The sequence below is a fragment of the Dama dama genome, chromosome 6, assembly GCF_033118175.1.
Source record: "Dama dama isolate Ldn47 chromosome 6, ASM3311817v1, whole genome shotgun sequence".
Classification (NCBI taxonomy): Eukaryota; Metazoa; Chordata; class Mammalia; order Artiodactyla; family Cervidae; genus Dama; species Dama dama.
In genome coordinates, this window is record NC_083686.1 from 32,723,067 (window position 1) to 32,735,579 (window position 12,513).

Here is a 12,513-nt window from a genome sequence, read left to right on the forward strand (position 1 = left end):
CCTTACTGTGAGAGAGTAAGTGAGTTCTTTATATATAGAAATCTATATATAAAATGAGTTCTTTATATATAGAAATCAGTTTTTTATCAGATACATCTTTTATAGATATTCTCTTCCAGTCTGTGGGTTGCCTTTTCTTGTTATTACAGTGTCTTTCAGAGAGCAAAAGTTTTTTATTTTGATAAAGTTTAATTCATCAGTTTTTTCTTTTTTATGGTTTGTGCCTTTTTTAAGCCAAAATCACAAAGCTCTTCTCCTTTATTTTCTTCTAGATGATTTATTGTGTTGTGAGTTTATATTTATATACCTTGCACAGTGTAGATCATATACATCATTATACATTTTGAATTCATTGTATACAGTTTTGTACATTTATGAATTAATCTTTTTCTACCTTGTCAGGCATAGAACTAAGTTAATTTTTTTGTATTAGAATATCCAGTAATTCTAGCCTATTTATTGAAAAGACAGTTTTTTTCTTCATTGTTTTTTTGGCTTCTTTGTCAGAAATTCATAGACCACATATGTGTATGGCTCTTTCTGAACTCAATATTGTCTTCCATTGGTTATTTCTGTCTTTCTACTAGTACCATCCTTTCTTGATTACGGTAGCTTTAAAATAAGACTTAAATCACATGTGCTTTCTGGTGCATTTCTCAGAAAGCAAGTGAAAGTGTTAGTCACTCTGTCATGTCCAACTCTGCAACCCCGTGGAATGTAGCCTGTCTGATTTCTCTGTCCATGAATTCTCCAGGCAAGAATGATGGAGTGGGTAGCCATTCACTTCTCCAGGGGATCTTCCTGACTCAGGGATCGAACCCAGGTCTCCTGCATCTGCAGATCTGAACCACCAGGGAAGCATTTCTCAGAAGGAGCTTAGAACTAACAGTTCAACTGTTCAGTTCAGTCGCTCAGCCGTGTCCAACTCTTTGTGACCCCATGAATCGCAGCACGCCAGGCCATCTCCAACTCCCGGAGTTTACTCAAACTCATATCCATCGAGTTGGTGATGCCATCCAGCCATCTCATCCTCTGTCGTCCTCTTCTCCTCCTGCCCCCTATCCCTCCCAGCATCAGGGTCTTTTCCAATGAGTCAACTCTTCACATGAGGTGGCCAAAGTATTGGAGTTTCAGCTTCAGTATCAGTCCTTCAGTGAACACTCAGGACTTATCTCCTTTAGGATGGACTGGTTGGATCTCCTTGCAGACCAAGGGACTCTCAAGAGTCTTCTCCAACACCACAGTTCAAAAGCATCAATTTTTCGACACTCAGCTGTCTTTATAGTCCAACTGTCACATCCATACATGACCACTGGAAAAACCATAGCCTTGACCAGACGGACCTTTGTTGGCAAAGTAATGTCTCTGCTTTTTAATATGCTATCTAGGTTGGTCATAACTTTCCTTCCAAGGAGTAAGCGTCTTTTAATTTCATGGCTGCAATAACCATCTGCAGTGATTTTGGAGTATTCCCCGCTAAATACACAAATACTGTTATTTCACATAGAATTTCAAGAGATTAATTGATAAGATTACAGTTACTGATATTGAAAAAGCAGGAAGAGAAAGAGAAGCCAGAGCTCATGAAGAGATCTTTGTGACAAATAAGAAATTGTGCTAAAATAATAGCTCTAAAATCCAGTTCTCCGTTTTTTCCTTAAAAATACTAATAAATTATATTTTGAAAAACATCATCTTTCAATATGATAATGAGAACTTTGTGGTGAGTGGCCCTTATATTAGTATGTAAAAGTGCTATTATTCTCTTGATGTTTTTTCTAAACTGCCTTTTCTTTTAAGATTTTTTTTTAGAATTCTCTTTATTTATTCATTTTTGACTGTGCTGGGTCTTCTTTGCTGTGTGGGTTTTTCTCTAGTTACAGCAAGCGGGGGCTACTGTGTGGTTGCAGTATGCAGGCTTCTCATCTTTGTGGCTTCTCTGGTTGCAGAGAAGCCTGTCTAGGGCACACAGGCTTTAGTAGCTGTAACACGTGGGTTCAGTAGTTGCAGCTCCCAGGCTCTCTAGACTACAGGCTCAATAGTTGTGATACACGGTCTTAGTTGCTTATGTAAACTGCCTTTTCTAACAATACACTGCCTCATTTTTTACTGTTTTACTTTTTATTTACCACTTAACGCAAAATGATAGCTCCTTATCCTTTCTTATCCTTGGATCATTTTATTTTTACTTATCTGGTTCAAGGTTTTACCATGTTTTTCGTTAAAACATGTCTTTAAAAATTCTGGCTGATTAACATCACAGAACTGTTCTTTAACAAGAACTATAAATGGTTGATAATCTAGTTAATTCTGAGTTGTTCCCTAGTGTAACATGGAGAGTCAAAAAGCAAAAATGCATGGGTACTGGTCAAGAAAAATACTGCTTAAGTTAACTGACATGCAGTTGGATCTTTTGTTATGAGATTGGGACTTTTTTTAGGATTTAAAAACTATTTGGGGAATTGAGTAGCTCTTTGAAAAGTTAAACTATAATTATTCTCACATCAAGTCATTGCAGTTTTGAGTGTACCATACAAATATTATAAAGATTATTTTCTTTTGTGGCTTGTGTTTCAGCCTGAAGTAAATTATGACATCGTGCATTGGCTTTCTTGGACTGCCCAAGGCTTTTTACCCCCACTTGCTGCAGCCGTAGGAGGTGTTGCCAGCCAAGAAGTACTGAAAGCTGTAACAGGAAAGTTTTCTCCTTTGTGCCAGTGGGTTAGTTCTCTATTTTAATATCTTTTATACTTAAGGCTGAATTAGTTACCCATATAATGAATGTCTAAGTTATAACATAGTATTGATCAATATAAAAGCAAAAATGTATTTTTCATGCACGAATTGGGTGTGATGTACCACCAAAATTTAATTCTGTAATAGAAACTGACAAGATCATTTGTTGAAGATATTGGGATTTAACCCAGAGTTGCATTCTAGGATGTATTTCTCTCATTTGTGAGAGTGAGGAAATGATTTTTCTATCCTTATGTTTGGTTTCCACTACTGTTAGCTTAGCAGTCATGCACTTTCAGGACTCTTGAACTGTTCCATGGAGTTACATTGGCATCATGAATCTTCAGATTCCCTAGCATCTAAGTATAAATTTCTAAAGATAGAAAGCATAGGAATGATAAAAGTTTGAGAACTGTATAGGGTAAAAACATCACCAAATGGAAAACCCTTGGTTTCTGTTACCAGAAAGAATAGTTGGCAACAGTGTATCAAAGGATACTCTTCAGGCCCTGTCCTTTTTGAAAAACTTTGAACATATTGTTTTTAAAAGTTTTAAATTTAGTTTTAATAATTAAAATTTGTAAATTTATAATTTAAATTTGACAAACGCTATTAAGTAATGCTATTTTGCTGGTGAATTATTTGGTTTAACACAGTACAAATTCAGTGGTAAGAGTGGTTTAGGTATAATTGTTAACAGCATAGGGAATGTAAATTGTGTTATTAATGTAGTCTATCTTTAAATAAATAATCATTTATTTGTGTTCATGATCAAGTTCAAATTTAGCCATATAAGTTACTTAAAATGAAAATTGGAGTGAGGTTGAGTGATTTTTTTTCATTAACTTAAACTAATTCTGTTTGATGTTATTTTAGATGCTGAGATGGTGGCTCCATAGACCACTTCCTCTTAGTATATGTAGTAATTATAAGCGACATACAATATACCCGAGTTTGAAAATAATACAGGATAGGTACTTTCTTATCAATGTAATCAAATTATTTATTCAAATGTAGTTGAAATTGAATGATGCTTCCTGAGTTTTTATGTACTTATAGAAAATAGACTTGGAGGTGAAATTTCCTTTTAAGATTAAGATATATCATCTGTAAGATGGCTAAAATGACCCGAATCAAATATTATCTTTTTATAATTCCTCCAGATTTAACCATACTACAGAAGAGAATTACTTTTTCTAGCAGTTTAGTTTTCTACATAGTAAGCTGTGTTTTTATATTCTACTTTAAGTTATACATTGAAGCAGCAGATCTTGTCGAATCCCTCAGCAAACCTGAACGAGAAGAATTTCTCCCACGGTAATACTGACATTTTTTTGCTTTTTCCTTAGTTGTATATTTATAAGCAGCACCAAAATTAAAGAATTTTTGTATAAACATGGATTTGTTTTAGGTGTATTTTCTCCTAATTCACTCACTTCTGCAGTCTTTTCTCCTCTGCATGTATAAGTTGTGTCATAATAATGCAGTATCTCTTAGACATTTTATTAATATTGAATATGAAGTTTTAAATTGTGTATCGTGAGAGTGGTTAAGTTTCAAAACACCATTCTGATTTTAGATGAAAACAGTTGATACCTGCATTTTTTATTTATTTCAGTCAGTCTTCACTTATTTGGGTCACAGATCTCTTTGAGAATCTGATCAAAGCTTATAAATTCTTTCTCCAAAAAATACATGTATCCCAAAGTTCTGCTTTCAATTTAAGTGAGTTAACAACTTCAAAGCCCATTCATAGTCTTCTCTATGATCCTTTGTAAAATCCCTGCCTTAAAAATGTTTTTCTAGATAAACTAAAGTTACCTTCGTTCAAGTCATTTGGATTTATATTAGTCAAATGGGAAAAAGAAAAACCTGATTTCTTTATGAGGTTTTTTCCTTTTTCAAATAAAATTAATTATCTGTTAGTTTGGAAGAAGAGTATTCTACTTAAAGTAAAACATTAAATTGGTACCAGCAGTAATGAAACTAATCTTAATTTTTTTATGCCTTTCTGTTTTCTTGGTTTGTGTTGTTTTCTCCAGAGGAGATAGATATGATGCCTTACGAGCCTGCATTGGAGACACTTTATGTCAGAAGCTACAAAATTTGAATATCTTTTTAGTAAGTGGGAAAAATGATGAGAATAAATAGTACAGTCAAACTGCTATAGTGCTTCAAATTAATTTGTTAAAGGAGTACCATTTCTAAATAATACAGAAGATATTCAGGAAATGTTTAAAACAGGAATTTATAAACTGTGGCTTGTAGGCCAAATCCATCCTACTGCCTGTTTATTTATAAAGTCTCATGAGAACACAGCTAAGTCCATGTATTCATATGTTGCCTATGGCTTCTTTATACTTAATAGTGGCAGTTGTGACATTGTAACAAAGACCATATGGTCTACAAAGCTGAAAACACTCACCGTCTGGCCCTTTATAGAAAGAGTTTGCCAACCCATCACCGAAAGAATTAATACATGTAAAATTAAAGTATAACAGTTTTGAACATGAAATGATTTTCTAGAAATACATTACAAATTGTGGGGGGTTGGAGGTTCTCTGGTTTTTCTTGTCAAATGTAAAAGTATGTAGGTAGATCTTACTTAAGTGTCTTAGTGCATTGGGCAGGGAAGCTCCTCAGTAGCATAAAACTTCTTCTCCTGCCATAACTATTATAATCAGTCCTAAAAATACTGCTGATTTTTAATATTCCTTTTTTAAGTAACATTTTGAAAATCAGTTATTGCTGAGCTTTTACTTACATGTAGAACTATTGTTAGTTTTTATTTAAAAGTCTTAGAATAGTTATATTCATCAAATGAATTTAGAAAATTCTCTGCAAACAAGTAATCTTTTTAATTAGAATGTTACACTCTTTCATGCTGGCTATTTCCATCTTATATAAAAAAATGAGTTCAATCTTTGGCTTTTGTTTGGAATATTAAAATGTCTTCTATTTAAAAGAATTATAAATACTATGCTTTTCCTTCTATGATTTATACATTTTTTTCCTTAGCTGAGACATTCATGATACCATGAACCATTAAATATTTTAAAATAAAATAATTTAAAAATTATTTTTAATATTCACATTATTTTTAAAAGTATGTTATTATAACAGCATTTGAAGAAAATTAAGATGAAATTGCTCTTTAGTAAGTATAAGTTTTAATATTATTTAATCTGATAAATTTTTTCTTCTCCACAGGTAGGATGTGGAGCCATAGGCTGTGAAATGTTAAAAAATTTTGCTTTGCTTGGTGTTGGCACAGGCAAAGAGAAGGGAATGGTAAGATATAAATCCTTGAGACTTAAAAGGTTATATTTCTCTGGCTGCCCATTTTTGAATCATATTTGACTGCCTGGATCCAAAGCATTGATTTTTGAGGGTAGGACATTAGGCTACAAATTGGATGAGTCTACCCTGACCATTTTTCACAATTCATGTAACTTTGTGGCAAATTACTTGAGTTTTCTGCTCCTCACTTTCTTTCTTAATTTACTGTGAAACTGTTATTGTACTAATTGCCTCGTAATTATGAAGATCAAATATGAATGGGCTTTTCAAATAAAAAAGCACATTAATATTGTTATTTTATTAGATACTACTTCTTATTAAATAAATATTTAAGATGAGAGAAGTTAACATTAGAAAGTTGCAGAGTACTCAGATATTGTTTCAATTGGTGATGAAAAGAAGAATGAAAATATAAACATTGGTATACAATATAAATTAAGATGATAAATGTGAGTTAATTGGAAAACCATGTCATATATTTAAATAAAAATATATTTCATTGATGCTGCTTGCCTTTAAGATGTAGTAGTACTGCAGTAGTGATGTCATAGATTTACCATGATGCTTAATAGTAATTAAATGACTAAAATTTGTGGAATAGTTCATGTTTACTAAGCTTGCTGTTACAGTCATAGGCAGATCTCCTACAGTTAGATTATTCTTGCTAGTTCAGTTCAGTCAGTCAGTCATGTCCGAATCTTTGCAACCCCATGGACTACAGCCTGCCAGGCTTCTCTGGCCATCACCAACTCCGAGAGCGGACTCAAACTCATGTCCACCAAGTCGGTGATGCCATCCAACCATCTCATCCTCTGTCATCCCTTTCTCCTCCCACCTTCAAACTTTCCCAGCATCAGGGTCTTTGCAAATGAGTCAGTTCTTTGCATCAGGTGGCCAAAGTATTGGGAGTTTCAGCTCCAGTATCAGTCCTTCCAATGAATATTCCAATGAATAATGATTTCCTTTAGTATGGGCTGGTTGGATCTCCTTGCAGTCCAAAGGACTCTCAAGAGTCTTCTCCAGCTCCACAGTTCAAAAGCATCAATTCTTCTGCGCTCAGCTTTCCTTATAGTCCATCCATACATGACTACAGGAAAAACCATAGCCTTGACTAGACGGACCTTTGTTGACAAAGTAATGTCTCTTGCTTTTTAATATGCTGTCTAGGTTGGTCATAACTTTCCTTCCAAGGAGCAAGCATCTTTTAATTTCATGGCTGTAGTCACCATCTGCAGTGATTTTGTAACCCAAAACAATTAAGTCTGTCACTGTTTCCATTGTTTCCCCATCTATTTGCCATAAAGTGATGGAACCGGATCCCATGATCTTAGTTTTCTGAATGTTGAGTTTTAAGCCAACTTTTTCACTCTCCTCTTTCACTTTCATCAAGAGGCTCTTTAGTTCTTCCCTTTCTGCCATGAGGGTGGTGTCATCTGTGTATCTGAGGTTACTGATATTTCTCCTGGCAATCTTGAGTCCAGGTTATATCTCATTCAGCCCAGCGTTTCTCGTGATACACTCTGCATATAAGTTAAACAAGCAGGTGACAGTATACAGTCTTGATATACTACTTTCTTGATTTGTAACCAGCCTGTTGTTCCATGTCCAGTTCTAACTGTTGCTTCTTGATCTGCATGCAGATTTCTCAGGAGGCAGGTCAGGTGGTCTGGTATTCCCATCTCTTTAAGATTTTTTCACAGTTTGTTGTGATCCACACAGCATTCTTGCTCAACATTTCCTAAATTGTTTTCCATAAACCACTATTAGTTCTGCTGACTTTTAAAATATTTCTAAAAAAGAAAAGAAAATTCTTTGTTTGCTTAAGTTTGAATAACACCTACTTTACTCCTTAGAAATTCATAATACATATCAGCATATAAAAAGTCAGGAAAAGAGCTGTAGTAAATAAACCAACTTACTTCAAGTAACAAAACAAGTTTTAAAGGGGCAGTCTTGAACCTACTGCAAATACTATATAAATTATTCTTACTATATAAATTGTTCTTTTACAAAATATTTACATGTGTATCCAGACTTAACTAGAAGGAAGTAAAGAGAAATCCTGTGGTTCCAGGAACCAAGAGGGAAATTAGTCACTGAACTAAAAGCTGTGGTAATTCAAAAGTGTTCTAGTACATTAACTATTAATAGAAAGGGAAGTCATTTGTGAGAAATTGCAACTCAGCATGTACCATGCTGGTGTATGGGTCCAAAATTTTATCATATAAAAATTTCAAGCAGATAAAAGAATATAACAAATTTGGGGCTGTTGAAACCTCTAGATTAAACAAGGGCAAAACTGCATTATGGTGATAGACACGCTGAGCGTACATAGGACTATACAGCAAAATCAACATCCATTCAAGACAATCCACAATGGAAAATGACAAATCTCTAGAAAAAGGTACCACCTGAAAAGTGAAAGTCACTCAGTCATGTCCAACTCTGTGACCCATGGACTATATAGTCCATGGAATTCTCCAGGGAAGAATACTGAGTGGGTGGCCTTCCCTTCTCCAGGGGATCTTCCCAACCCAGGGATCAAACTCAGGTCTCCTGCATTGCAGGCAGATTCTTAACCAGCTGAGCTGCTAGGGAGGCCCACCACCTGAAAGAATCAGCCAGTGAAAATGGAAGAATTTGCTCTCCAAGAAATACAGATAATAGAAGTGCTACTGATAATATAACAGACAGACTGTAAAGTTAAAAATGACCAAAGACATAGAAGGAGTAATGAAAACATGAGGGGGGAAGGCAATTTTTACCAAAAGCCAAGGAAGAATTTCTGTATAGTCAGTGAACTTAAAATTCAAATGTAGCTGAAGTGAGAACTGATGACTAAGAGATAAATATAAATACCTAGAATGTAGTGTAGAGAGAGTCTTCTTCCTTTATAATGAAAGAGGATACATTTGCATAATCTAACATAAATGTAAAATTTCCAGAGAGAGTAAAGATAAGGAAAAAGTAAGGATAATGACAGAAGTTTCCAGAATTGAAGAGACAAGTGTGTTCCGATTAAGAAGCTAAATTAATCCCAAACAGATCAAATGCAGAAATGGAAACAATTACAAAAAATGATTACTTGGTAGACTTCTTAACCAGCAATAAGTACACACCTGAAGACAGGGAAGCATATCTTCATAGTACAAGTGATTATCAACCTGGATTTCTATACCCAACTAAATTGTCTTTTGATAGAAATAAAGTTAACTGACAAGTAAAATGATGAAAGATTATTGCTAGCTAGTTCTCAGTGAATGAACTAACTATGGGATTAATACAGGCAGTGTGTGAAGTAAGGGTAAGTAGAGGCATTTGACAACAGTCTTAGGTTTAGATAAGCATTGATTTTTAAAACCTTTAATTAAAGTGTTGACATTTTGGAATGAGATTATTAAAAATGAGTAAAATATTCCTTGATATCACAGAAGATAAAGGGGAGAGTTCAGATATCCTCCATTGTTCTAGAGGAAATGGAGAGTTTCATTTTAGATCTTAAGTTACATGTACATGTTAAAATTTTGAATATCATTGCATAAAAACAGAGATTTAACTTCCATACCAGTTTGTGAGGGGTTAATGTAGGGTTCAGGTCAAGAATACTTGATCAATTCAGTAGAAAACAAACAAACAAACAAACAAAAAAAAACAGGGTGGATTAAAAAGTGGGGTTGGGGGAAATGGCAGAAAAAGCCTTTTAATCAGTAATCACAATAATTAGAATTATTATATATATAATTATTAATTATGGTTAAGCTTTCTGTTAAAAGACATTTTCTGTGCTTTTTTTCCTCCTATTTCAAGGAAACACCTAACAAGTAATAACGTAGAACTATTGAAAGCAAAAACCTGTGTATATCAGGGAAATAGCAGCTAAAAGAAAATGTGTTTGTGAATACCAGTAAACATCTAACAGCTCGAACACACTCTGAGAAGTACTGCCTCTAGTGAAATCTACAAGTACTAGCTTAAGTGACAAATGCATTATGACTACTTTTTAAATTGTCTTCGCTCTGTTTACTTTCATCTTGCATCCTTTCAAATGGAGGTATGCAAATTTTTTCTTAACCAGACTGTAACTGTTCCAGGATGTTGTGGATGTTAAGTCTGTCATAGCTACTGAGCTCTGCCACTCCAGTATAAATACAGCCATAACCAATACTTAAACAAATGGTGTGACAGTGTTCCAGTAAAAATTACTTACAAAAACAGCCGCCTGCACTGTAGTTTGGATACCTCTGCTTTAGCAAGAGTTCCTTTCAAATTGAAACATGTAAGTGTTCTTTTCAATCAAGATTGAGAATAAACATGTATAGAAAAAAGAGCTGACTCTTCTATAACTAACCCATTACGTGTTTCTAAAATGTGATAGTGATATTTAGCCTCTATTTTGTTATGAAGGAAAAAGTAGTTTTGATCCGGATCTGTGATTGGTTTCAGCTATTTTGTTTGACATATTCTTATGCTAAATATCATCTTTAAATGTAAGTATAAAAACATTAGTATTGGTAACCAGTTTTGAGTATTTTTTATTATAACTTTGACCAGCCAAAATGATTTATAACTTGTGGGTGTTAGTCATTCAGAGGAAAGCGAAGTCAATTTAAACTTATCTCTTATGTAATTTCAGGCATTTTTTTTTCTTTGATATTAGGTTACAGTAACAGATCCTGACTTGATAGAAAAATCCAACTTGAATAGACAGTTCCTATTTCGTCCTCATCACATACAGGTGTGTTGTTATACTGATTCAAATTTAAATCCTCTATTGTGTTAAATAGAAAATGGTGCTTGAACAAGCATAGTATCTTTGTTTTATTAGAATCTCTCAAATTATCAAATAATGGGAATGACATAGGGAAAATACATAATTTTATTTTAATATAAAAATTATTTTTTTGTTGATTCTGGATGTTAAAATCTGAGTTGTGAATCATGGGCAATATTTTTGTCATTTTATAATCAAGATGTATCATGTATTTAACTTTAGAAACATCTAAGGATATAAAAACAGGTTCCCTAATTTGAAGTTTTTTATAGGTGACAGATTTGACACTCTTTTTTTTTAAGTTTTCTTATAAAACAGATAAACTTTGAGAATTTTTTGCTCTTTTGATCTTGTTTGATTGTTTAACAATCCATTTTGATTATAAACCAATGCTTATTTTCTGTCTTTTTTATAGAGGTCAAAATATTTGTCAGGAAAAGAAACAGTCAAGTAACTTTGCTCTGACTTTAGAAATGTTTTTTCACTTTATTGTTTTACAACTCATTGAGAATCTTAGTAAATAAGCTTAGAAATATCATAAACAGAAAGGTAAAGCATACTTTCATATAGTTGTGTAAGTGGCATAGTTAACCAAATGGCGCACCTGTCCAAATATAAAGAACTAAGTAACAGGGTCTTTAATGAACTAAGATTTATGTCATGATATTCATTCACTGAACTTTGTGCATTTTACGTATAGAAGAACTATTAAGGCCTGTTTGCTTTAAACTTCTAATGTTTACAGTTTGTATGTAACACTTGAAATGACACCAGTGATTTTAAAAATGATCATTAAACCTTTAAGGAAAGAATGTGTAATCTTTTATAAAACTGAAACAAATAATTTCTTAAATATATCCATCCAGAAATGGTAAATTTTTTTGAAAGATTTTAGTACCAAAATGTTGAATTACCATACTTTTGAGCTCATTTTCTGCAGAAAATGCTTACGTTTCTGATATTTTGCTGAATGTGTTCTCAACTTTTTGTAGGCACTTAACGAATTCATACCTCATTAATAGAGAAAAATGTTCATTTAATTGGACTTGTAACTACTATTTTAAGAATTCTAAAGCACATAACTATAAAATATAGGTTTATATTTTTCATAATAATGTGTGAATTATTCTAATATGCAATATTAAATGTAGCATGACCACAATGAATATAATTTCCACAAACTAAAAATGACAATCAATCTCATTACATTATTCTTCATATTTAAATTGTATATGTTCAATCATGGTCTATTTTTCCTGCTAACATTTATTTCCTCTGTTTTTATATGTTGTTTAGAAGCCTAAAAGCTATACTGCTGCTGATGCAACCCTGAAAATAAATCCTCAGTTAAAGATAGATGCACATTTGAACAAAGTATGTTCAGCCACTGAGGCCATTTACAATGATGAGTTCTATACTAAGCAGGATATAATTATTACAGCATTAGATAATGTGGAAGCCAGGAGATATGTAGACAGGTATGTTCTTAAAATTCAGGTTCATAGAAATTGTCTTTGTTTTGTTTTTACTTCATTTTTTATACCTATTTATTGAACAATTACTGAATTTTCTGATTATTCTTTACATTCCTATTATAGTTCTTGAACCCAAAACTTCTGATGATTTCCGCTATAGATAGGGTAAAATTTTAAGTCTTTAAAATAACCTGAATTTTTTTCATAGAGTATCTGCCACCTGCCCATGAC

At 33.2% G+C, this 12,513-nt stretch overlaps 1 protein-coding gene across 1 annotated transcript in view; it reads left to right on the top strand.

The window, feature by feature from the left end:
* Window positions 1-12,513, top strand: part of UBA6 (ubiquitin like modifier activating enzyme 6) — an 82,091-nt gene that overhangs the window by 46,848 nt on the left and 22,730 nt on the right. The window contains exons 14-19 of the mRNA XM_061145861.1: window positions 2,578-2,721; window positions 3,986-4,053; window positions 4,779-4,857; window positions 5,947-6,027; window positions 10,694-10,771; window positions 12,104-12,285. Of these exons, the coding sequence (XP_061001844.1) occupies window positions 2,578-2,721; window positions 3,986-4,053; window positions 4,779-4,857; window positions 5,947-6,027; window positions 10,694-10,771; window positions 12,104-12,285 (632 nt within the window). The remainder of the gene's footprint in view (window positions 1-2,577; window positions 2,722-3,985; window positions 4,054-4,778; window positions 4,858-5,946; window positions 6,028-10,693; window positions 10,772-12,103; window positions 12,286-12,513) is intronic.